Source organism: Mesoplodon densirostris, chromosome 11 (assembly GCF_025265405.1).
Source record: "Mesoplodon densirostris isolate mMesDen1 chromosome 11, mMesDen1 primary haplotype, whole genome shotgun sequence".
NCBI classification, from domain to species: Eukaryota; Metazoa; Chordata; class Mammalia; order Artiodactyla; family Ziphiidae; genus Mesoplodon; species Mesoplodon densirostris.
In genome coordinates this window covers 44,121,635-44,147,384 of record NC_082671.1, presented here as the reverse complement: position 1 = coordinate 44,147,384, position 25,750 = coordinate 44,121,635, and the positions used below count along the sequence as shown (strand labels likewise).

Below are 25,750 nucleotides of genomic sequence, written 5' to 3'. Positions count from 1 at the left end.
TGGGACCTGCAGGATTATTGGAACAGGGTCAGTATTGTTTGAGGTGGCTCAGGATTCCTTTGATGTCTGAAGAGAGGGAGTAGTCTCCCCTTAGCCTTGGGCGAGTCTGTAAAGGAAAATGGAGGGGGGAGGTAATGTTCACTGTGGCCGGTGTCTCTCCAGCATTACCATGGCAACAATCCCCAGGGGTGTCACTATGGAACTCAGTCCTGGTGCTCTGAAGTTCAGCCTCTACCAAGTGCTTTAGCAAAGGTTGAAAAGGTTGGTCGTCTTTGGACCCCTGATCTTAGGCCCTCCCATTAGCTTTAGTCAGCACACACATTGGAAAACTCCAGAAAGTGCTGGGAAACACAGTTGGACAGGAGACAAGGTAGCTTGGAGTGGGTCAGAGGAGAACAGAGTCCTGGGTTAGGGGACTCTGAAGAGTAGCCCTCTGGAATAGGCACTGAGGAGCGCTTAGACTGCTGTGGGTGGAGACATAGTGGAGCTCAGAGGCATTCCTCGAAGGTGGAGGGTCTCCCTGAGTGTTTCTAACCTAACAGTCTTCTAGTCCCTGACGCTGTACTGAGTCACAGAGTCTTGGATTATTACCTGAAGGTAGAGATGGTGAGGGAGGCTCCTTGGAGAGGATGGGTGGGAGAACTGCAGTCTTCTGAAAAAGGGGTTGAAGTTGCCAAAACGGAGTGATGAAGGGCTTTAGCTCTGTCCAGAAACATTTGGAGAAATGCCCACATGGAGGGGGGCGGGTCGGGGAGGGGAAGGAAAAGCCACGACAAGGATCTGACTCAGTGTTGGCACGTCAGTTCTGGGGTCACTTTGGCAGTGTGGGTCTGGAATCAGATTGCTTGGGTTTGAAACCTTGCTCTACCATTTCTCAGTTGTTTGACTTTGGGAAAGCTACCTTACCTCTCTGAACCTCAGTTTTCTCATCTATAAAATATAATAATAATAGTACCTACTTCCTACGATTGCTGTGAGCATTAAATGAGATAATGCATATAAACTGCTTAGCACAGTGACAGGCACATAGTAAACTCCCAATAAGCGTTAGATGTTATTATCATTTTATATGTGCTGTCTCCCCACAAGCTAGCCTTTGACACAACTGGGCAGTGGTTAACATTTTCCCCTCTTACTGGTTGTTTCATCCAAACATCCAGGTCCCTAGTATCTTCTTGCTCTCTTCTTCCATCAATATCTGTGTTTCTTCAACAAATATTTACGAAGAGCATCCTGTGGGCCAGGGACTACGCTTGATGTTGGGGACTTAGAGGGAATCCCTGCCTTCAGGAAACACTTGGTCTACACAGTGATCCAGGCTGAAAAGTGGCCTGGGCAGAGTCCTGGGAGGGGGCATCAGAAATGGCTTTTGCTGGGGCTTCCCTGGTGGCGCAGTGGTTGAGAGTCCGCCTGCCGATGCAAGGGACACGGGTTCGTGCCCCGGTCTGGGAGGATCCCACATGCCGTGGAGCGGCTGGGCCCGTGAGCCATGGCCGCTGGGCCTGCGCGTCGGGAGCCTGTGCTCTGCAACGGGAGAGGCCACAACAGTGAGAGGCCCGCGTACCGCAAAAAAAAAAAAAAAAAAAAAAAAAGAAATGGCTTTTGCTAACTGTACGTACACTTACCCAGATTCTGATAAGAAATCCCCCACAATGTACTACAGTCTGACTTAGAATAAATATGTGTCATGAAAGATGTAAATAATGGTGATGCTTCCCATGTGAGTAGTCTAGAAGGGGAAAAAGTGGAAAACCACTGGTCTAGTTATTCTCATAAAAAGATCTGACAAAGCGAATTCACCGTGGCTGTAATCAATAGAAAATTAAAAGACATTTGTACTTCAACAGATATAAAAATCTTAAGAAATGAACTAGATTTGGAACTCAAGGGCTCAACCGAGAGTAGGGCAGGGGTAGAAGGCCTTCCCAGAAACCCTAGAATTGTATCCATGGCTTTCTCTGCCCACGAGATTACTGAGTGCACCCATTTTTAGCTCTTGGATATTTTTTATCCTCATGGTTCCGAGAATGCCACCCTTCCTCCCTCTCTGGTCTCTTCCTCCCAGCCTAGGCTGAGGAAAAGGAGTTCCTCGGGCAATAATTGCCTTCAGCACTTGGAGAGCGCCCTCCATTTCATTGAGTCCACAGCACCCTCTGGAATCTTGTAACTGGGAGTGCTAGAGAGAGAGAGAGTTAATCCCCACGTTCCCAGAAGGGAAGAAGGGAGGGGCGAGGTTGGCTTGAGAGTTATGTTTAATCCCCTTTGGCTGCATGCCTGGCTTCAAGAAGCACGGATAGACATCATCGGTGGAGAAGAGGTGAGAGTCACTGGCCTGAGATGGACATGTTTTGTTTGCTTCTATTTCTTGGCCACTGGATGGGAGAAATATTGAGTTAGATTACAATTCAAGAATCAAGGTTCAATTATAGAATAAAACAAAATGAAAGAAAGATATTACCACTTAGAAGGAGAGGCGTCAAGGCCACTTAAAATCTGTTTATTGTAACACTGTATGATTTTATTCTGTGTAATAAGAATTTTATTCTTTGTACTGAAGTGTAATGATGAACAGTATAGATAAAAAGGGTGAAAAATTCACAAAAGTCCTATGAACAATTCATAAACTCACTCAAACCTTAAAAAAAATCAAGGTAGATTTTTCTTTAATAATTCTAAACATAATCATAATCTGATTACAACACGAATATATTTTAATTGTTGACAAAGTTAAAAACAAAGAAAAGCACATAGAAGAAACTAAAACTCGCTCAAAATCCGCCCCCCCAATACTGTTAACAATTTGATGTATTTGTTTCCAGTAGTTTTTTCCTGCATATATACATATAATAATTTTAATAAAAGTGTATCATAAACTATATTGTTTTGTAATGTATTTTTTCACCAACAAAATATCATGACTATTTTACCATCATTAAATATTTTACATAATTTTAGTTATTAAAAAAACTAAGTTAATTTTTTAATGTCTTACATGCACATGTGACAAAATTCAAATGATATAAAAAGATATACAATGAAAAGTAAACCTCCTTCCTACTCCTCTTTCCTAGCCACCCAGTTCCCCTTTCAGAAGGCAGCCTTATTGCCAGTTTCTTGTGGATCCTTCTAAAAGAATATCATACATTTACAAGCAAATACATATATACATGCATGTACTTTTTTTTTTACACAAATGATAGCATACTATACATATTGTTCTGTACCTTGCTTTTTTTTTTTTTTACTTAACAATGAGTCTTGGAGTTCCTTCTATATCAGCACAGAAATATCTATCTCATTCTTTTTAACAACTGTATAATTTGTTGTAGGGATATGCCACAATTTATTTAGCCAGGTCTCTATTGATGGATATGGATATTTAAGGTTGTTCTAATCATTTGCTATTACAAACAATTGAATGACCATATGTATATTTAAGGGCCCAGCCAGTGCAATGCATCATCAAACTATTTTTGGCCACTGCATGCATGTGGGATCTTAAGTCCCTGACCAGGGATCGAACCCATGCTCCCTGCAGTGGAAGCATGGGGCCTTAACCACTGGACCACCCTGGAAGTCCCATCGTCAAACTATTTTATTTTGGCCACTTTGATAGGTTAAAATGCTACTTCATAGTCTTAATATTCATTTCTCTTATAAACAATGAGGTTGCGCATAATTCATATTTTAAGAGCCATTATCACATCATTTTGTGATGTGATATTTTATGATAGCACTTTCTGAGGTATAATTTACATACAGTGAGTGCACAAATCTTATGCAAACAGCTGGATGAATTTTATAACATATTTTGACACCTATGTGACCACCACCCAGATTGAAATCTAGAGCATTTTGATAGCCCCTGAAAGCTCCCTTTTGCCCTCTTCCTATCAATATCACCCCAAGGCAACCGCTACTTTGACTTCTATCACTACAAATAAGTGTTGTTTATTCTTGAACTTTATATAAAAGGAATAATACAGTATGTGCTCTTTGAGTTTCAGTTCTTTCACTCAACTCCTTTTTGAGATTTATTGGTATTCTATTATGACATCATTTTATTTTTTAATTAAAAAAATTTTTTTAGAGTATAGTTGCTTTACACTGCTGTGTCAGTTTCTGCTGTACACCAAAGTGAATCAGCCATATGTATCCTGTCTTTTTTGGATTTCCTTTCCATTTAGGTCACCACAGAGCACCGAGTAGAGTTCCCTGTGCTATACAGTAGGTTCTCATTAGTTATCTATTTTATACATAGTAGTGTATACATGTATGACATCATTTTAAATAGCAGCAAAGAATAAAATATATGTACATGGCATAGTGCAATCAATTCCTTGTATTAACCAGTCCCCTAAATGTAACTCCTTTCAGTTGTTTTCAATTTCTCATTATTATAAGCAGTGTTGATAATAAACATTCCTGTAGCTAAATATTTGCTACAAGTATTTCCCTAGTACAAATTCTTAGGAGTAGACTATCTGGGTCAATGGATATGTACAATCCAAGGCTTTTGATTATGCATTTTTGAATTGCCCCTTAAAAGTATGGATGTACTGTCCTACCAGAAAAGAATGAGCATGCTCCTTTCGAAGAAATTATACCCCCTTGAACCCTCATCTACACTGAATATTACAATTAAGTTTTTGTTTTCCAGTTTGATAGGTGAAAAATGATGTTACTGTTTTTTTCTTCAAAAATGTTGATCATCTTTATGTTTATTGAACATTTGTATTTCTTCTTCTGTTGTTAGCACCTAACTCTTGTCCATATTTTTCTGGTTAGTTTTGTCCTTTGTTACTAATTTATGAGAGTTCTTTATGTAGTAAGAATATTAATATCTTTGATTAAAATTTTTTCTTATTTAAAAATTATGTATTTTCATTTTGGAATAGTTTTAATCTAAATCAAAAAGAACAACAACAAAAAAAAACTCCTAAAATCCCACTGTCCAAGGATAACTGCTGTTAACACGTTTTTCTATGCAAGCTATACATATATACATATATATAACTTTTTACAGACATGGAATAATCCTTCATATACTCTTTTGTGTGTGTGTTTTTATACTGCATACTATTTTAAAAACCACTTTTTTCTTAAAATTATTTTGTGCGTACCTTGTCATTACACATTTTTCTGTAACATCACCTATTCTATTTTCTTTTTTAATTTCAAAGCAATACGTTGTCATTGTAAAATATTTACATATCACAGGAAAAATGTAGTAAGCATAAGTTCCTGTCATTCTGCTCTCCAGTGATAACCACCATTAACAGATGTATATACAGTCTTCCATATCTTTTTTCTAAGACTATTCTATCCATACGCTTTTTAAAAATGTATAATCACATTATACAAATTGTTTTTATTTTTTCAGATGATCGATCTTGGACATGTCCATATATGTAAACCAACCTTGCTCATTTTAATGGGGGTAGGTTATGGAGGTATCATAACCGATATCTTCTTGATGGATGTTTGAATTGTTTCTGGTTTTTCTTGGATACAAACGGCTGCAGTGAACATCCTTCTACACACATCTTTAAGTACTTAAGCAAGTGTACTACACACATAAAATAAATTCCTAGCATTGAAGTCGCTGGGACAGAGTATGACCAGCATGGACATTTAAATATTTAATAGAATTGTCCTCCAGAAAGCCTCTATCAGTTTACAGTACTCCCTTAGTTGTAGAGAGCACCTTCACAACTTCTTTCTCTTTGTGGATTCTGTTTTTTGGGCTTCAGAATCTTTCACCACAGACACCAGATAAATATTCCAGGTAGATATTTATCATAAGCCAGATTTTAAAAAAAATTTTTAATGTTAAAAAATATTTATTAGTATAAATAATATTTTCCTTTTTGCAGAGAAGTAAAAAGAAGGAAACAAAATAATACACTATTGTCTCACTCTCTTTGGCATTAATAAAACAAGACAAAACAAAACACTTGTACATGGTTTAAAAATGTAAACTTTTCAGGATACAGACTGAAAAATGAAAGCCTCCTCTCTCCCAGTTTCTCTCCCCCAAATAACTACTGTTAATACTTTTATATATATCCTTCTGGAAAAAAATTCTACACATTGATGCAATATTATAGATATACCTAGACCTGCATCTTCAGCTTTAGCCAACTTTTATGATTTCTCTTTTTTTTTTTTTAACCGCAAAGACTGTTTATTTGACACCGATAGCATACATCATAGTAAAAAGGAAACCAGTGATCACAATTTAATGTTGTTTGGGGGATTCTAAGATAAAATAATAAAATAAGTGGTTTTAACAGTGGAAAGAAAGAGACAAAACTATTACATGCATATGATTTCATACTTGGTAACTCAAAAGACTGAACAAAGAAGCTAATAACATTAATAAGATATTTTATAATGCGATTGGATAGAAAATGAATAAATTGAAGGACCTATTATGTCCCAGGATCCAAAAATACACCTTATAATAAAGTATGACTTTCCTTAATTAGTTAAAACGTGTCTCCCAAACTCTGGTGTCCATAGATCTGAAGGTTTACATATCAGTTGAAGAAAGATGGATTCTAGTAAAATAATTTGACAACTAAGTCATAGTCTCTTTATACCGAATGACGGGAAAACACGACTGAGTAATTTGTCACTTATGATGGAGAATAAGCATAGTCGCATTTAGTCTTACCAGAGATCTTCCCTTTAATATGACTAGATAGCAGATATCTTCTGTTTGGCTCCCTGGGTTGTAAATATTTTGTATCTTTAGCATTCTTATCAGCACATGTGATTTATAACATGTTACCTGAATTAAACAAAGTACTCGGAGGTCTGAGTGACTTGCTTCACAGTTTCTCTTTACTTAAAGCTGCTTCCCTAAAGGGAGATCCATATTTCTTTTTTAAAATTAATTAATTAATTAATTATTTTATTTTTGGCTGCATTGGGTCTTCGTTGCAGTGCACGGGCTTCTCATTGCAGTGGCTTCTCTTGTTGCAGAGCACGGGCTCTAGGCGCGCGGGCTTCAGTAGTTGTGGCTCACGGGCTCTAGAGCACAAGCTCAGTAGTTGTGCTGCACAGGCTTAGCTGCTCCGTAGCATATGGGATCTTCCCGGACCAGGGATCGAACCTGTGTACCCTGCATTGGCAGGTGTATCCTTAACCACTGTGCCACCAGGGAAGTCAGAGACCTATATTTCTGATTTCATATATTCTTTTCACAAAGAGAGCTTGTGTTAATATTTCCACAACAGCTCAGTAGTCCGGTATTTGTGTATTTCATTTACACAATAGGCAACATACTATACATCTGTCCCTAACTTTGCATCTTTCACTGAATACATCTTCAACATCTTTTCATATCAGGACACATGGATCTATTGAGGAAGATATTTTTTAACTTAGTGGTAGATTTTTTTGCGGTACGTGGGCCTCTCACTGTTTTGGCCTCTCCCGTTGCTGAGCACAGGCTCTGGATGCGCAGGCTCAGCGGCCATGGCTCACGGGCCCAGCCGCTCCGCGGCATGTGGGATCTTCCCGGACCGGGGCACGAACCCGTGTCCCCTGCATCGGCAGGCGGACTCTCAACCACTGCGCCACCAGGGAAGCCCCCAGTGGTAGATTTTTTAATGTTAATGTATTGTTCTTCACTCTCCACAGCCTGTGGCCCTCTTCTCTTTTCCCATTTGGCTTCCCAGGCTGGGGGTCTGGGATGGTGAGTGCTAAGTCATCACACCAAGACTGAGATCCACTCATGCAGTCTCGCTGTGTGACTCTCCTCAATGACATTCTACCCCACAGACACAACTCCTGATGTCAGTACTAAATTTTGCCTCTCTTTGGTTTCCCTCATCCCCATAATTGTCCATGTGTACAGAAGGTTGAAGAACGGGTGCCTTTTCAGGTGTTTCTCCTCCCTCACACCTGCCTACTGATGTCTGCCATCTTTTATTTCCATTCCAGGGGAAGCCATATATCTTTGACCGTGTATTCCCTCCAAACACGACTCAGGAGCAAGTTTATCATGCGTGTGCCATGCAGATTGTCAAAGGTAATGAATGTATTTTTAGAATGTATTTTTTTCAGGCTCCTCATTCCCTACCCCACTTCTCTCTACCAGTGTTCTTTCTCTGCCATCTCTTCAGATGTCCTTGCTGGCTACAATGGCACCATTTTTGCTTATGGACAGACATCCTCAGGGAAGACACATACTATGGAGGTGAGGGTTCTGACTTTCATGGGAATGAGGAGCTGGGAGTGTTACTAGGAGGCCAAGGAATCTCAGTGGGGAAAGATGTAGGAATTGAGGGCTGCCTGGTACAAAGGATGAACGGAGGGCAGCGTTATGGTGGAAGTTCAATGGAATCCCTTCAGCCTGCTGCAGTTCACCCTCCTTTCCACTACTCCAGTTTTCTTCTTTTCACCTGGAAAAGCAGCAGCAATGAAAGTCCAGAGGGCTGCTCAGTTCCCTCCTCCTTCCACTAGAAGGTAGTGACCATCCCCTAAGTTAGGATAGTCTCCTTAGCAGCTGTTACCTCTGTGTTCATCTGCATACCTCCGAGTTGTCTGATTCCTCCTGAGCCCAGCCTCATTCCAGAATATCCTTACTCCCCAGGGAAAGCTGCATGACCCCCAGCTGATGGGAATCATTCCTCGAATTGCCCAAGACATCTTCAACCACATCTACTCCATGGATGAGAACCTTGAGTTCCACATCAAGGTGATCAGGGCATGACTGCTGGGCATCCTCTTATGGGACTGGGAGGGGAAGATCTAGTATGAACCCACTGAGATCCTGGCGCCCCAACTTATTCTCCACCGTGGTTACCTAAGTTCTTCTCTGCCAACATAGTCTCTTCTGCCCTTTCCCTCCCACCACCACCATTTGAGTGGGTTGCATTAGCCTGAGATCCCTGTATCAGACTTAAGATAGGCCCTCTTCACTTCATACTTCTCCTTTCTCCCCAACCAGGTTTCCTACTTCGAGATTTACCTGGACAAAATCCGTGACCTTCTGGATGGTGAGTGGTGTTTAACCCCAGTGGGTGGATAGGGGTGAGGAGGGCAAGGAAGAGAAAGATCACATTGCTTTTGGGCTCTTGGGTTTTGGTACTGTTTGGTGAGTGATGCAGCAGGCACACAAGGACACACACACTTGTACTCATGTCCCTTGCCTCCACTCACCAAGAATTTCCCCAAACCGAAAGGGTCAGAAGATGAGCTTAGATGCCCAGGCCCACATATAAACAGCCTGAGTCTAGCTGCAGCCCTGGAGCTGGAATCCTGCAGGAGGAAAAACAGCCTTCAGTGCATGCAGGGAGATTAAGCTTCACAGGGGAGTCTTCCTCCCTCTTGCACAAAGAAGAATCTACCATCCGAGTAGACTGCAGCGTGCAGGGGTTGGGGAGGTGGGGGGCTGGAGGTGCTGGCCTTGCTCACCCTGAATTGTCTTGATTCAGTGACCAAGACAAATCTGTCTGTGCACGAGGACAAGAACCGAGTACCGTTTGTCAAGGTGAGAGTGGGGATGGGACAGCCAGGTGGGGCCAGTGTATTGAGAGTGCAGGTGTAGGAGGAGGGTAGACCAAAGGCCCACCCAGAAGTTGGAGGGCAAACATCCTGGTGGGGTGAGACATGCCAAGGGGCTGGGGAGAGTCCGGAGCCTGGGAAGAGGCACCGTCTTGAGAGGTCATTTGGTCACTGTGCAGGTAATTTAATTTGCAGATCAAAGTGTATGGGTCACTGTCCATTTGCCCCCTACAGGGTTGTACCGAGCGCTTTGTGTCCAGCCCAGAAGAAATTTTAGATGTGATTGATGAAGGGAAATCAAATCGTCATGTGGCTGTCACCAGTGAGTGGGGAGACAAGGGGATCTTGACTGTGGGGTCTGCCTCTCCTCTGTGCCCTGTGGGGCTGAGGGACGCGAAAGTGAGCAAGGGAAGGCTATGTCCTCCAGAGGAGGAGGGACGCTTGTCTGTGTGACCCTGAGATCTGTTGCTGGGGAGACATAGGGGCTAGGCTAGTCCTGACGGCACCCCCTCTCTTGGCGGGTGGAGGCAGTGGTCCGTGGAAGCCGGGGCTGAGGGCTTCAGCTCCGCAGGGGTTGGTACAGGGACTGTTTCACCCTCCCTCCTACAGACATGAATGAACACAGCTCTCGAAGCCATAGCATCTTCCTCATCAATATCAAGCAGGAGAATATGGAGACCGAGCAGAAGCTCAGTGGGAAGCTGTATCTAGTGGACCTGGCAGGGAGCGAGAAGGTTGGGGGCCCTGTCAGGGTGGGGTGGGCAAGGAAGGAAGCCTTGGAGGGGGGTGGCCTTTTTGTAAATCAAAATAACTTTCTTGTTGAGCTAGAATTCACATACCATAAAGTTCACCATTTTAAAGCGTATAATTCAGTGACTTTCAGTATGTTTGGAAGGTTGTGCATCATCACCACTAATTCCAGAACATTTTCATCACCTGTTGACAGTCATGCCCTCTTCTCCCCTCCCCCACCCCCTGGCAACCACTAATCTACTTTTTGACTCTGGATTTGACTTTCTGGACATTGCACATAAATGGAATCGTATAACGTGTGTGTGTGTGTGTGTGTGTGTGGTGAGGTCTGTAGCAAGAGCGTTTAGGGGAACAGAGGAAGGGCCTTCTCTGTCCTCTTTCCCTCTCCCCGTCTCCTTGGACTAAGCCACCTTACGTGGAGAAGAGGTGGGGAGAGCCCACTCCCTCTGCAGCCGCTCACGACATACTCACCCCTTCGTGCCCTGGTAGGTCAGCAAGACTGGAGCAGAGGGAGCTGTGCTGGACGAGGCCAAGAATATCAACAAGTCCCTGTCAGCCCTGGGGAACGTGATCTCTGCGCTGGCTGAGGGCACAGTGAGTGCTCCTTAGGTGTCCGCACCCTTCAAGCCCCACCCTGTCTTCTGCCTGCTCCTAATGCCCCACCTCATCATGCCAATTCATGGGTTGCCCCGCCCCTAGTCAGCACCACCGTCCCTTCTTTATTTTTATTTTTTTAATTTTTTTGGCTGTGCCATGCAGCTTACAGGATCTCAGTTCCCTGACCAGGGATTGAACCCGGACCACAGCAGTGAAAGCCCGGAAGCCTAACCACTAGGCAACCAGGGAACTCCCCCACCATCCTTTCTGATTCCCCCGTTGAATTTTTTTTTCTGATTTGCGGCCTCTCTCTTCCCCCAGAAAAGCTACGTTCCATATCGTGACAGCAAAATGACACGGATTCTCCAGGACTCCTTGGGAGGAAACTGCCGGACAACCATGTTCATCTGCTGCTCACCGTCCAACTACAACGATGCGGAGACTAAGTCCACCCTGATGTTTGGACAGCGGTCCGTGGCAGGGTCCCCTACTCCCTGCCGCAGCCCCTGCTGCGCTCTCCCCTCAGGGTCTTGTGAGCCTTAACGGAGGTCTCATCTCTTCGTTCTCCTCTCCAGGGCAAAGACCATTAAGAACACTGCCTCCGTGAATCTGGAGTTGACTGCCGAGCAGTGGAAGAAGAAATATGAGAAGGAGAAGGAGAAGACAAAGGCTCAGAAGGAGACGATTGCAAAGCTGGAGACAGAGCTGAGCCGGTGGCGCAGTGGTTAGCAACGGGTCCTGTGGGTACAGGGAGCCAGAGAGGGCTCCTACGATCTCCGAGGGGGGCTGCGTTTCCGGAGGGGTGCAGTAGAGCAGTCATGAGAGAAAGCGAGAGCGGCTTGCCTGCCTTTACCCCCACTCCCCAAAAGGTTGACGGTCCACTTGGCAAGAGAGGTGGAGGCCTGGAGGTCTCCGCATTGTACAGTGAGGGAGGAAGGACCCTCGGATGCAGCTGTCCCTTCTCCCATCCCTCACCTTGTTCCGCCCCTTTGCCAGGAGAGGACGTGCCAGAGACGGAGCGCCTGGCTGGGGAGGATGCTGCCCTGGGAGCTGAGCTCTGTGAGGAGACGCCCGTGAACGACAACTCATCCATCGTGGTGCGCATCGCGCCTGAGGAGCGACAGAAGTACGAGGAGGAGATCCGCCGCCTCTACAAGCAGCTTGATGACAAGGTAAGGACAGTCGGGCAGGGCACAGAGGTGAGAGCCCAGTGGGATGGTAAGTGAGGGATTAAAGAAGTAGCTTATCCTGCCGTTTTTCTGATTTTAAAAGAGATGAATGTTCATTATTGAAAATGTGGAAGATAAATAAAAATATCTAGAAGAAAATTTAAATCATCTCCTCCCACCGTTCAGAAATAAAGCCACACAATTGAGATTATACTGTATATGTAACTTTGCATCCGATTTTTTCATTCCTCGTTGTATAATGAGCAGTTTCCTACTTTGTTAACAATTCTCCATAAAAGTATTTTAAAATAGCTGCCTAACAGTCCATTTATCAGAATGTATTTAACCATTTACTTATTTAAAGTCCTTCTAGGGTTTTTTGTGTGTTTGTTTTTTTGTTGGTTGGTTGGTTTTGCTATTATAAATCGCTCTGAAATGACTCTCTTTGTCTCTTGTGCGTAAGACTTTGCTTTGGAATGATTTGACTAGAATGGAGCGCTCGAGTGGGATTTCTCAGTTAAAGGATATGAACATTTAAAGCCTTTTGCTGTGCATTGTCAAGGTTATACCAGCTTCTAGGAAGAAAGGGATTAAAAAATGAGGGCAGGGGTCAAGGAAAGAAGCCGAGGGAAAGACCTCTTTCTTTTTTTAGGATGTGGAGTTGCTAAATCAAAGCCTAAACTAGCTGGATTTTTATCAGGATCCACGTGTACCCCAACCCTGTAATTCTACACTGGAAAGAGGAGCTCCCTTCACCCCGCCTTTACCCCTTTTGCCTCCAACAGGATGATGAGATCAACCAGCAGAGCCAACTCATAGAGAAGCTCAAGCAGCAGATGCTGGACCAGGAAGAGGTAATGGGAAGGAGGGCAAGACACGAGAGGAGAGGGTTGTGAGTTCATCCCTGAAAGGCATCACAAAGACCTTTTCCTGATAAGGTGGTAGAAGGGGCATTCTGCTTAGGGCTGCGTCACCCTCCAAGACTATAGCAATCCAGAAACTTAATTGGGGTTTTGCTTAAGGCACGGATGCCGGAGTCTGGATGCTTCTTCATTCTGTTGCCCTACTTCTGTGAAGCAGAAAGCCCGCTTCCTCTTGACTCTTGCTTTGGCCCTTGCTTCTCTCCTAGACCTATACCTGGGTGGGGGGCTCAGCTTCCCCAGACCAAGGGGCCATCGAAGTGGTCGCCGGCAGAGGACTCCCTCACGTGGCTTGCCCCTCCCTTGCAGCTGCTGGTGTCCACTCGAGGAGACAACGAGAAGGTCCAGCAGGAACTGAGTCACCTGCAGTCGGAGAACGACGCCGCGAAGGACGAGGTGAAGGAAGTGCTGCAGGCACTGGAGGAGCTGGCCATGAACTACGACCAGAAGTCCCAGGAGGTGGAAGAGAAGAGCCAGCAGAACCAGCTTCTGGTGGACGAGCTGTCTCAGAAGGTGGTGAGTAGCCGGCTAGGAGCTCCCTGGCCTCAGAGCATCCTCCACATCCAAAGGGACCTCTGCTTCCTGATAGGGCAGGATCACGTTTGCACCTTTGCACTGCCGTTCAGTGTGTCGTGGGACACTCCCCTACCCCGCCACCGCACTTTGCCCTTCTGACCCCCCTCTCTTCCAGACCCTTCTTCAGGGCTTGTGTTCTCTTCATAGCAGCCATCAGGGTCATGCATGAAGGGAGAGGCCTCCGCCTGGGCTGGGGAGGGAAGCAGGAAGATGGCGATGGGATGACCTGAAGGGCTGTCCCCAGGCCACCATGCTGTCCCTGGAGTCTGAGTTGCAGCGGCTACAGGAGGTCAGCGGACACCAGCGAAAACGAATTGCTGAGGTGCTGAATGGGCTGATGAAGGACCTGAGTGAGTTCAGTGTCATCGTGGGCAACGGGGAGATTAAGCTGGTGAGTGGAGAAAGAGGCGGCAGCCTTGTTCAGGTCATTCTTGTTCTGGGCACTGGTGGGAGGTGCCGGTGAGACAATCCAGGCCGTCAGGGATACTGGGAAGGGGGGTTGCCAAAGATCCAGGAAACACGCCTGCAAACTAGACACAGGAAAGCAGGTAGAAGTTTGCATAGACTCAACTGAAATACACATTCTAAATCCACACACCAACTGAAATTCACACTGCTGACTAAAGAAGCAGTGGAGATGTGCTTAGAGCAGAATTTGGAGATGGGAGCACAAAATTAGGAATGATATATGCAGATCTGTGGCAGTGACAGTGACCCATCTGGGTGATCAAGCAGGTCAGTTTGACTACAGAATATCCTATTGCTCTACAGGATGAAAGAAGGTGACTGTCAGAATTGGATCTTTAAGCACAGAGAGAGGGATTTAGTGTGAAATGACAGGTGATACAGAGCTGCTAGAAGTCATCTGGAACATACCCGTCCCACCCGAGTCCCTGTGTCTCTGGGTGTGTGTGCCTGGGGGCTAGGCCGAGTAGAAGGAAATGGATAAAGGGCTTCCCGGCAGCAGAGAGGCACCTCCTCCCTCCCTTGCTCTCCCACAGCCGGTGGAGATCAGCGGGGCCATCGAGGAGGAGTTCACTGTGGCCCGACTCTACATCAGCAAAATCAAATCCGAAGTCAAGTCTGTGGTTAAACGGTGCCGGCAGTTGGAGAACCTCCAGGTCGAATGTCACCGCAAGATGGAAGTGACTGGGCGGGAGCTCTCATCCTGCCAGCTTCTCATCTCCCAGGTGAGTGCGGAGGTCCAGAGCCTTTGGGTGCCATGGGAGAGGACGGGCAACTCTGTGCTTATGGGATAACTCCTAGCACCCACGTTTATGTCAAGAGCCTAGGGTCAACTGAAGTCAAGGACAGAAGAGCTGGGGGGGGAAGCATGAGAGGGTCCAGGCTAGAGAAGTGAAGGATCGGGGGATACTGCCCTCTGATCCGAGAGGGTCTAAAGGAAGGGTCTCCAGAGGAACGTCCCTCGACCCTGCATCCCCATGGGAGGTGTAGCAGGGAGGGGGGAGAGCTGGAGCTTATGGAGGTCTTCACCGCCTGGAGTTGGGTCCTTTGCTGCATCCATCTTCTTCCTCTGATGAACCCTCACCCCACCAGCACGAGGCCAAGATCCGCTCCCTGACGGAATACATGCAGAGCGTGGAGCTCAAGAAGCGGCACCTGGAAGAGTCCTATGACTCCCTGAGTGATGAGCTGGCCAAGCTCCAAGCCCAGGGTGAGGCCCTCTTAAACGTCCAACCCCCCCATCCTGGGATCTAAGATCGCAGAGGGGACAGGGAGGGAAAGTGACAAACATCACAGGAAACCACCCAACAGCACACTCACCAAAGCATTAGACTGAAATCGTGGAGTCCAACTCACATGCTGCTTAGCACGCTTTTGCACGTAGCTCGTTTTCCATGAACCATAAACCCTGCATTGTTCTTTGTTCCTGCTGTATGAAATTGGACCATCCTCACCCAGAAGAACATCCCTGTGGGCCCATTCTGGGTAGACGTGCCTTGCTCTGCCTGGAGCTCTGGTCACAATGTGAAGTTCTGTCCGGAGGAGGTAGGTCTGATGTAAGCTGTCTTCCCTTCTCTCCCTCAGAAACTGTGCATGAAGTGGCCCTGAAGGATAAGGAGCCAGACACACAGGACTCAGAAGATGTGAAGGCGAGTGGGGAAGGCGTGGGGAGGACTGGGGCCCAGCAGGGCTGTGCTGGTCCTCACTGAGTGGGTGTCTGGGAGTCTAGCTGTGAGCTTGGGGTGGGGTTGTTTGCAGAAGGCCCTGGAGCTGCAGATGGACAGCCACCGGGAGGCCCATCACCGGCAGCTGGCCCGGCTCCGGGACGAGATCAATGAGAAGCAGAAGACCATTGATGAGCTCAAAGAGTAAGAGTTCCCCAGGGCAGCTCGTCTCTACCCAGTCCCCTCCCCTTGCTGTGCCTACTCAGATGCTCCCTCTTGCACCAGGATCCGGTTCTTTAACTTCCATGTGTCATTCCCCTGACAATGACACGATTTTGCAGCCCAACTCCAGGAGGTACAAGGAGTGAGGACTACTCCCTATCTGCAAGGCTATTCTGATTAGATAGCTCAGGGCCACTCACTCTGTCACGGAAGCAGTGGCCTGAGTCTGCCTCTGATACCCGAAGGTAGATGCATCAACACTACCAGGACTCACGTGTAGAAGAAGGAAAGTGTTTGAGGAGCTGGGCTTCCCTTTGCCTCTCGCTGACATCTTTTTGTTCTCCCCAATACCTCCTTGCCCTCCGCAGCCTGAATCAGAAGCTCCAGTTAGAGCTGGAGAAGCTTCAGGCTGACTATGAGAAGCTGAAGAATGAAGAACATGAGAAAAGCACCAAACTCCAGGAGCTGACGTGAGTGATGGGTCTGCCTGCAGACCCTACTCAGACATACTGCAGAGGCAAGACACAATCTAGATGTGAATATGCTGACCACAGGAAGCAAGTGCCTCAGTAGAACAGTTTGATGGGGTGGGGAAGGGGGAAAAAGGGAGGCTTCTGTTCAATATTAGCAGACGTGGAAGGATGTGGGTGATGTTTTGTGACGTGTAAAAAGCAGGTTACAAACAGTAGGAGTGGTATAATCCCATAATAGTTATGTGGGATATGCATGCATGGAAGAGTCTGGAAAGATGGACACCAGAATGTCCACGGTGGTTTGATCTGTAAGTAGTAGAATCATGGGCTTTTTATGGAACTCGTTTACTTATCTTTGTTTTTTCTTTTCTAATTTCTGCACTGTGAACATGGGTAACTTGTGTAATAAATAATAATAAAATATAGATCAAAGGAATGGAGGAGGGAGGAGAGAGGGAGGCAGGGAGGCCCTGAGGGATTCTTCTGTTTCCCTCTTCCTCCAGATTTCTGTATGAGCGACACGAGCAGTCCAAGCAGGACCTCAAGGGTCTGGAGGAGACAGTTGTGAGTGGTTTCCTTCTCTGCCAGGTTAACAGGGTGTGGGTAGAGGGCTTCAGTTCTTCCTCCCGATTTCTTCCTAACCCCATTCCTCCTTGCCTTTCTGCAAAGGCAGACTGTGGCATGATCAGGACCCACCTTTTCCTAAAGGATGAGTGACTCACTTGTCTAGAGAGACTAAAGGGTCCAGTAATTTTGGAGGGGGAACGGTGGCCGGGTATTTGGAGGCCCCCAATTTTTCATCATTGTTGCCAGGCCCGGGAACTCCAGACCCTCCACAACCTTCGCAAGCTGTTCGTTCAAGACGTCACGACTCGAGTCAAGAAAGTGAGTGCCGTCTTGGGGTCTTCCCAGCCGCCGTATCCTCCCCCTGTCCTCAGGCTTCTCCAGACCCCGTGGCCTTCAGTGGGGCTGGCTTGGCCTGGTCTGGGTGGGACCTGATTGGCCTCAGGACAGCCACACCTTTCCCCTGCCTCTGTCTCTCATCAGAGTGCAGAAATGGAGCCCGAGGACAGTGGGGGGATTCACTCCCAAAAGCAGAAGATTTCCTTTCTTGAGAACAACCTGGAACAGCTTACAAAGGTTCACAAACAGGTAAGAGTGAGGGTAAGGGGTGAAGAGAACTCTTGAGGCCGGGAGCCTAGGATACCTAAATCTTTGGAGGCCCTTGGATTTAGGAAAATCTACTTGCATGTTTTCCTTCCTTTTCCCTTTTCCCTTTCCTACTAATCCCTTCTTTATCCCGTATTTGGTTCCACTTTTACCTTGTTCTTGGTTCTATGCCTGTTTTCCCTTTCCCAAAGCTCCCAGCCTGCCTCTGCTCCAAGTGGAATTCCCCAGGCCTACGCTGTTGGAGGGAAAGGTTGAAACTGATAGAGGTTTCAGAGGCCTGGGGCCGTGACCGTACACGAGGGATACTGGTCAGACGTTAGCCAGAGATGGAGAGCAGAGAGACAAGAAGCCAGGAAGCTGGGCTTTCTCTCATGGAGAGGACTCCCTCTGCCTAGGCCTGGGGCAGGCACACAGGACAATTACATGCTGTCCTCAGACGGCCCAACCGGCCCCTGGTCAGGGCCAGTGAAAACTCCTGTGTATTACGTTGCTGCCTCTCTATCCCCCTCCTTGCTGCTGCGGTTCCTTAGGTGGAAGACTGGGTTTCCAAGGTATGGGGTGGGGAGGTGGAAGGGGCAGTCCAAAGGAGTCAGGACAGGAAATGTTTGGTGCATACATAGCAGGAGCACCCTGGCTAGCGCCAAATAGCTGAGCCTTGAAGACAGATGCAACAGACTGTCAACTGGCTCTTTTAACTGATTCGTAAAATAAACCCTAACCTATGCTTCATTCCCTTCTTTTCGAATCCACCTTAAAATTCGTTTTAAATTCACATTCTCATTAAACTACAGCTTAAACTTCTTTTCTTCCCAGTGCCACACCCAGCATATATAGTAAATACCCAGTACACCTTCTTATTTTTTTAAATAATGAAGAAGATCCTAGAACTGTGGCCCAATGATAGTCCACAGGGTTTATTTATTTTATTTGGACCTGCAGAGGGCTTTAGTACCATCTTTCCCCCTTTACCTGTTATAAAACAGTGTGAACAACATTATAGAAAAGTTGAAAGGGAAGAAACATTTGTAATCGGTTTTGCCATTCTTTTTAATTTCTGTGTTCATTTTCCTTCTTAATCCAAATGCATATTACATGGCTTTTTTTCCCCAATTTTTTTCACTGTAGTAAAGTACACATAACATAAAATGTATGACCTTTAATCATTTTAAGTGCACCATTCGGTGGCCTTAAATCCATTTGTAATGTTGTGCAACCATCACCACCATCCCTCTCCAGAGATAAGTCTTTTCTTCCTGTAGAACTGAAACTCCATCCCCATTAAATAATAACTCCTCATTCCCTACTCCTCCACCCCCTGGCAACCCCCATTCTACTTTGTCTCTATAATTTTGACTACTCTAAGAATCTCACCTAAGTGGAATCATCTGGGATTTGTCCTTTTGTGACTTGTTCATTTCACTTAGCATAATGTCCTCCAGGTTCATCCACATTGTGGCCCGTTTCAGGAAATCACAGGCTGTTTTCCTTTTCCCCCATGAAGGCTCTGCCTCTGTTCTAAGTCTCAAAGACCAAAAGCTACTCACCTATAGGAGAGAGGACTCCTAATATCCTACCTCAGGGGACACAAGACTAGAAAGGAAAACATGAGCGATGTAGAAACCTCTCAGTCAACAGAATCTTGAAGAGCCAGGGCCATAACCCTATTACACATTAAGCTAAGTTACTGTCACAGCAAAACATTGTTTATAATCTGTAAATTGTCCAAAATTAAAGGGACAATTCTCCCAGTGTTCCCTGCTGCACTGATTTACCTGATATCTTCCAAGGCCGGCTCCTTCTGCAATCTGTAGGGCCCTAGTCATTGTGTGAAACCTTGTAAAAAAGATCAGGAAGTCTTTTCTGGCTGCAAGGTGGTTGCTACCACGCTGTAGCTTAATTTAAATGGGGAGAGGGACAGCCCAGGAAATCCTTGAACATGAAGGTAATGAGCACAAATGTTTGTGAGACCTCAAAACATTTTCTTTCCTTCCTATGGGGCGGCCGTGTGTGTGTGTGTGTGTGTGTGTGTGTGTGTGTGTGTGTGGTACGTGGGCTCCTGTATTCCAGCTTCTGCTCCTGCTCTCCCCTGCACCTAACCTGCTCTCAATACCATCTCCACCCTCCAAACTGCTACTGCGCTCTTGCTGCCTCGCCCTGTGCGTGCCCACAAAACCATCTCTGGGGGAGGGGGAGGGGCCTCATTCCCATGGTTGCCCTGGGGCCGTTGGTCTGGCACCAGCTGTGAGATACCAGGGGGTTGGTGGTGCTTAGGCCAGGAGGAGACTGGAACTCTTGCCATCCCAAGCGTTCTGGGCTACAGAGGAGTTGGCATGTTTTTGCTGCCTGGAAAATGATGTAACTTTTTAATGCCTGACCACCGTTTGCTAAAGGGAGAAGGAAAGAACGGCCAGAACAGCAATTAGGTAAAGGGAATGAGGCCTTTGGAGGAAATGACATGGTCTCCACCTCCCTTGACATGACTTTTCCTTATTCTCTCTCCCACCCGCACCCCCGACTCTGCTGCCTTGTTCGCCTCTCTCCCTGCCTCTTTGCCGGGGCTCGTCCCACAGCTGGTACGTGACAATGCAGATCTGCGTTGTGAGCTTCCTAAGTTGGAAAAACGACTTAGGGCTACGGCTGAGAGAGTTAAGGCCCTGGAGGGTGCACTGAAGGAGGCCAAGGAGGGCGCCATGAAGGACAAACGCCGGTACCAGCAGGAGGTGGACCGCATCAAGGAGGCCGTTCGGTACAAGAGCTCCGGCAAACGGGGCCATTCTGCCCAGATTGGTGAGTGGGGAGTGGGCGTCAGTAGGCGGGGGGGGGGCATACGGGGGGGATCACCACCTGGGGGAACCCAGCAAATTCCTCAGTGTAACCCCACCCCAGCCTCACCCCACCACCACTACAAAAAAGTAGAAAAGTGAATTACCTTACATGCAACTCAGTTCAGCTCTAGCTAAATGACCTTGTAGGGCAACTGCAAGGTAACAAATAGCCTCTTCACGGTCATTTTCCTTTCTTTGCCACAGCCAAACCCGTCCGGCCTGGCCACTACCCAGCATCTTCACCCACCAACCCCTATGGCACCCGGAGCCCTGAGTGCATCAGTTACACTAACAGCCTCTTCCAGAACTACCAGAATTTGTACCTGCAGGCTGCACCCAGCTCCACCTCAGATACGTAGTGAGTGACCAAGGGCGGGCTGAAGTCCCAACCCAAGGCTCTCTGCACCCTATAAGGCATAAGACTGGGTTAATTATTGGGTGAGACTTAATTCCTTTCCTAAGTAGCTTCATTTCTAACCCTTTCTCAACTTCACACCTTTGATTAGAAAGTGGGCATCTGCCCTCCCAGCCTGAGGCCATGTTTGTTGTCCTCTGATCTCTGGGAATGGGAGGGGTGGATGGCTTCATCCCTGAGGGTGAGTGTGGATCAGTGGTCCTCGGAATAGTGGGAGATGGGTGCCAGAGGTTGCATCTCTCTCCTCTGTTCCATCCAGCTTTGCAAACTCCTGTACCAGCAGTGGGGCCACATCTTCTGGAGGCCCCTTGGCTTCCTACCAGAAGGCCAACATGGACAATGGTGAGTGAAAAAGATGGGTAACCAGCCTGTGGGATCCCCAGGGCAAGGTGAAAAGTATCAGAAAAGTAAGTGACCCTGCACCTACAGCTCAAACACTGCATCCCTTCAGGGTCTTGGACGCTTAGAAGTGGATTGCTCCGGTCACGTGCCTGTCCCAACCCTTACCTTCCTTTCCCCTTCTCCTCTCCTCTGTGAGGGCTCAGGGAGGCTTTTTCTCAAACAAAATAATGATGCAGCTTGGGGTAGTTGAAGACGAGTGCCACAGACCCAGATGGCAGCTATGTTGCCAAGACACTTACCTTTTTCTCCAAGGGATTAGGATGAGAGAGGGTTTGAGGAGACCGTTAGTAACACCCAATCTCTTTTTTCCTTCTTCCATTCTTGTGTTCTCCATGATGTTCTCTTCAGGAAATGCCACAGATATCAACGACAATAGGTACGCTGGATGCCACTGCTCTTGGGCTCTCTGGGTGGGACCAGAAGAAATGGTTACATTTCCCTCATGCCTTACTTAGAGGTTCGCTGGAGACTTTGGGGAAAGGAGGAGGAAATGAGAACCATTCTCGCCATCACTGTGTTGTCCAGGAGGTCCAGTCACCCCCTGCCTTGGTGTAGAACACTGTCCCCTCCTCCAGCTCTCCCTGTGGTTCCTCCCCATGCCAGCTATGGGGGCTGGGAGAAAACGCCATGGACATCTGATGACCTGGGTTTCCCTCCTACTTTGAGGAACTTTGTGACCTTGGGCAAGTCAGCTCTATCTCTCTGGCCTTGATTTGCCCTGTGTTCCTGCCCTCCATTATCTCACAGGGATTCTGAGAGAGCAAAGTGACAGGAATGCTTCATTTATACGGAGCTGGCAATACTGTGATTATGCTGGCTCTCTTCTTCCAGGAGTGACCTGCCATGCGGCTACGAGGCTGAAGACCAGGCCAAGCTGTTCCCTCTCCACCAAGAGACGGCAGCCAGCTAATCTCCCACACGGGCTGCTGCATACCTGCACTTTCAGGTAGTTTCAGGCCGCTTCCTCTGACCAGCCTCAGGTTGCCTCCTTTCTTGCCCTCAGCTTCTTTGTTTCTCCTGCTATTTTTTAAATCATCTCAAAACTTTTACTATATAGCTGCCCCTCAACTCCTGCTGTCCCCTCCCTGGGGCTACATCAGAACTGCCTGGTGTCCCCTAGGCACTGGCCTCCCCTCCCCCCTTGTGCTTGGCCATAGTGGGAACCACAGTACTGCCTTTCTGCCACTAGGGGTCGCTGCAACATGTCAAAAGAAGTGGGCAAGGGCAGTGTCCATCTAGAGCCCCAACACAGGTCACAGAACCTAGTAGTTATTAGGAGACCTTGGGAGATCTCTGTGTCCTATACTCCTCATATCTGTATATGTCACCAATGAGCTTTAGCAAATGCCCCAGGAAGTCTAACTTTTTGTTCCCCTAGCTGCTGTATCAGCAATCCCCTCCAGTCTTGCTAGTGGAGGTGGAAAACAGCTGTGTGCCCACCTCCAAGCCCCACCTTCACCTCTGTCATGGATCCTCTCCCCCGTTCCCTGTGCTCGCCTAGCAGCACAGGCACCTTCCTGGTTCTTGTGTGTCACCAGGCTTCTCGCCAGGGTTGCTTTATGGCTCAAAACGGGCACTGGGATCCTGTTTTATTGTCCACCTTGGATCCTTGGAGAACGAGAAACGAGAGAACATGGCCAGTCTCCTAGTGGGCGGCATCCAAGCTGAGCCCTCTCCAGGGGTTTTCCAGAGTAATAGGCCAGGCACACGCAGGCAGAAAGGCATGAGAAGCAAGCAGTGGGAATGGCGGAGGGAGAGTTAGGGAAGGCCAGCGGGTAGAGGAGCAGGAGCTGGCAGGGTGGCATCTGGCTGTTGATATCAAAGGAACAGGACTGTAAACCCAAGTTGGTACAGATGCCACCCTGCTCCTCTTCAGTAACCGGGCTGCAAGGTGGTTCCTCACAACCTCTTTCTCTTTCTTCCCCAGTTTCTAAGAGGGACTGAGGCCTCTTCTCTCAGCATGCTGCAAACCTGTGGTCTCTGATACTAACTCCCTCCCCAATCCTTGTTGTCTGACTGTACTATGTATGATGTCTTCTCTTACTCTGTATCTCTTTGTACTCTGTATATCAAAAGCTGCTGCTATGTCTCTCTCTTCTCTCTGTCATACTCTCTAGTATCTAATGATGTATTTAGCAATTTCTAAGCATAGTATATACCCTCCTCATTTGGGGCCATAGGGAGGAGGGTCAGTGTTTCTTCTTCCTCTCCTATATGCATCTCTCACACTGAATGGTGTTAGTCACGGAGATGATAAAAGGAAAATGGGAGCTAGAGGGCTGTGATCCTTCACAAACCCACACACACACGTGCACGCACACAAAGCCTTAAGCAGAAGAATGTCTTAGCGTCATGAGAAGATACAGAAATAGACTCTTCCTCCCTCCTCTTCCACATTTAGCACAGGGGAGGGTAAAATGGAAGGACTGCTTAAATTATACGGTGAATTTTCTTCAGACACCCCTCACCCAAACGGAGGGGTTCTGGGTGTGCACCTCTGCCCCCCGAAGTCTGCCTTTTGCCTCCCTCTTCCTGTGCCCCCTGGACAACCAAGAACATGGATTGCTCAAGGGACCACTTCCCTTTCTCCTCAAAACTCCTTTTGGTATTCTCTACCCCAGAGCTCATGACCAGAACCCAAAGCTGCTTAAAATTATTTTGAAAAATTGAGGAGGCCAACCCATTTCCAACAATCTGTCAAATGGTTGCTCATCTGTCCACGGTGATAGTTATAGCCAAGCGTAAGCAAAATGATTCCTTCTTTGGCTTTGGGGGTAAACAGACTGGAACATTCCTAAGTATTTTTTTGCCACAGTGATGGGCTGGATTCATTTCTCTGTCCCATATTGGGCTGCATGTTCTTCCCATCTCCACCTTTCGGTTTGGGGGCTTCCAGTTCATTGGCAAAATAGGTATCTCGAAATGCCTTCCTTTCAAGCTAGAGCCTGACTTTTCCCCGATGATACACATTAAAAAATGTTTTTTTTCCAAAAAGAATTCCCTCTGTAATGTCCTCATCTGGTATTAAGTGCACTTTAAAGAAAAGGGCAGGGCAGATTTTCCAGAGGTGGATGAGCCCAAGGGCTTGACCCAGGGGGCTCCCATACTCCCTATGGAATTGACAGGACTATTGTTTTGTTTTCCTATCCTGTCCTACCACATGGTGCTAAGGTGGCTTTCCAGGTAACTGCAGGGATGGAGAGTGGAGGTCACAAGCCAGTCCAAATCAAGAAATATAACCTGGTGTCCAGACAGCCAGTCTTATCTGGGATGGAAGAACAGGGTAGCAGGGCAACCCATCACCTAGTTTCTCAGTCAGGAAAGGAAGCTCAGTGTGAGTGTCAGCTGGTAAATACAGCCTGTATTGGCCTGTGACTCCTTCAAGGGAAAAAGTCCTTTCTCCCTTTACCTGTTAGGCCCTTTTTAGCAATTAAGGAGAAATGCAGGGAAAAAAATATATATATATACCAGAGGGGTGTAGAATAAATCCAAGGCGGTGATATTCAAACATTTTTCAGAACCAATCTTATATAGAACCCTGATATAAAGAATAGCTAAAAGTGACGCAGACCTGGGCAGTTTGCATTTTTGTTGTTTGGTGGAAAATGCTTCACTAGTTGAGGAGCCCTTGAACAGTCCTTAAGAGACCCCAAGGATTTTGTAGAGTAGATTGAAAACCACTGCTCTGAGGAAAGGGGTTCAATCTGGCTCTCCTGCCCCAAGCAAAGAGGGAAAGGGTGGGGTTGGTGAGCCACACTGCCTCCAGATGCAAGTGGAGAGGAAGGAAGATACCTGTGCACCTGGAGACTTGTGCTAATGTCGGCCAGCAGGGCGCCCACGAATCCAGTGAGCTTTATGTAATCTTGCCACCAAATGACTCTTTTAAAAACACAGAAGAAAATGTGAAGGTATAGGGCAGATGAGGAGAGAGGTGACAGAGGGAACAGCCTTCTTTTTATCAAGATGTAAGGGAAATGTAATTCACTTACATAAATAAGAAACGACACACACACAAAGCCTTCACCAGAAGCTTCACTCCACATCCTCCTCCTCCCCCTCCTCCCACCCCCCTCACCACATTCCTTTCAGAGAGCCAGGGTCTCCACAAGGGGCACCTGGCCTGCCCCCTCACATCTGCCAAAATGTTGCATGCCAGCGTGAAAGACAAACGAAACTGCACCAACCCCAGTGTGTATTTACTTGATGTACATAGATACCTTTAAAATAAAATAAATTCAATGATGGCTCTCCGGTGTTGTAAGTCTTTACCCCTCCCCAGTCTCACTCCCTTCCCTGCATGTAATGGCATTATGACAGCGTGGGATATATCCTTCCAGGTGTTTTTCCGTATATTTACATGCAGGTTTTTTTCCCCACTTGACAGTATGTCCTAGAGATCTTTTCATGTCAAGATACATATTTACCTCATTAAAAAAATACATGATTTTTCATAAACGTATCCTATAATTTATTCAACCATTCCACTATTGGTGGACATCTATCTAGGTTGTTTGTAATTTTTAACAAAGAATGGTATCCTGTTTTCTTCACTGTTTTCCCCAGACCACCCTCAGCCCCAG

At 46.8% G+C, this 25,750-nt stretch overlaps 1 protein-coding gene across 2 annotated transcripts in view; it reads left to right on the top strand.

Moving 5' to 3' along the window:
- The window catches only part of KIF5A (kinesin family member 5A), a 32,063-nt gene extending 6,731 nt beyond the window's left edge, over positions 1-25,332 (top strand). For both annotated transcript variants that reach the window (XM_060113703.1, XM_060113704.1), the window contains exons 2-28: positions 7,954-8,041; positions 8,136-8,209; positions 8,606-8,710; positions 8,963-9,011; positions 9,450-9,505; positions 9,754-9,841; positions 10,129-10,253; positions 10,762-10,866; positions 11,191-11,339; positions 11,445-11,593; positions 11,866-12,041; positions 12,824-12,892; positions 13,268-13,474; positions 13,779-13,925; positions 14,536-14,724; positions 15,092-15,209; positions 15,584-15,648; positions 15,758-15,867; positions 16,254-16,355; positions 16,862-16,922; positions 17,172-17,243; positions 17,406-17,510; positions 20,099-20,315; positions 20,558-20,711; positions 21,028-21,110; positions 21,519-21,546; positions 22,002-25,332. In XM_060113703.1, coding sequence (XP_059969686.1) covers positions 8,026-8,041; positions 8,136-8,209; positions 8,606-8,710; positions 8,963-9,011; positions 9,450-9,505; positions 9,754-9,841; positions 10,129-10,253; positions 10,762-10,866; positions 11,191-11,339; positions 11,445-11,593; positions 11,866-12,041; positions 12,824-12,892; positions 13,268-13,474; positions 13,779-13,925; positions 14,536-14,724; positions 15,092-15,209; positions 15,584-15,648; positions 15,758-15,867; positions 16,254-16,355; positions 16,862-16,922; positions 17,172-17,243; positions 17,406-17,510; positions 20,099-20,315; positions 20,558-20,711; positions 21,028-21,110; positions 21,519-21,546; positions 22,002-22,080 — 2,898 coding nt within the window. In that variant the 5' untranslated portion in view covers positions 7,954-8,025 and the 3' untranslated portion in view covers positions 22,081-25,332. The remainder of the gene's footprint in view (positions 1-7,953; positions 8,042-8,135; positions 8,210-8,605; positions 8,711-8,962; positions 9,012-9,449; positions 9,506-9,753; positions 9,842-10,128; positions 10,254-10,761; positions 10,867-11,190; positions 11,340-11,444; positions 11,594-11,865; positions 12,042-12,823; positions 12,893-13,267; positions 13,475-13,778; positions 13,926-14,535; positions 14,725-15,091; positions 15,210-15,583; positions 15,649-15,757; positions 15,868-16,253; positions 16,356-16,861; positions 16,923-17,171; positions 17,244-17,405; positions 17,511-20,098; positions 20,316-20,557; positions 20,712-21,027; positions 21,111-21,518; positions 21,547-22,001) is intronic.
- Positions 25,333-25,750: the final 418 nt, after the last annotated feature.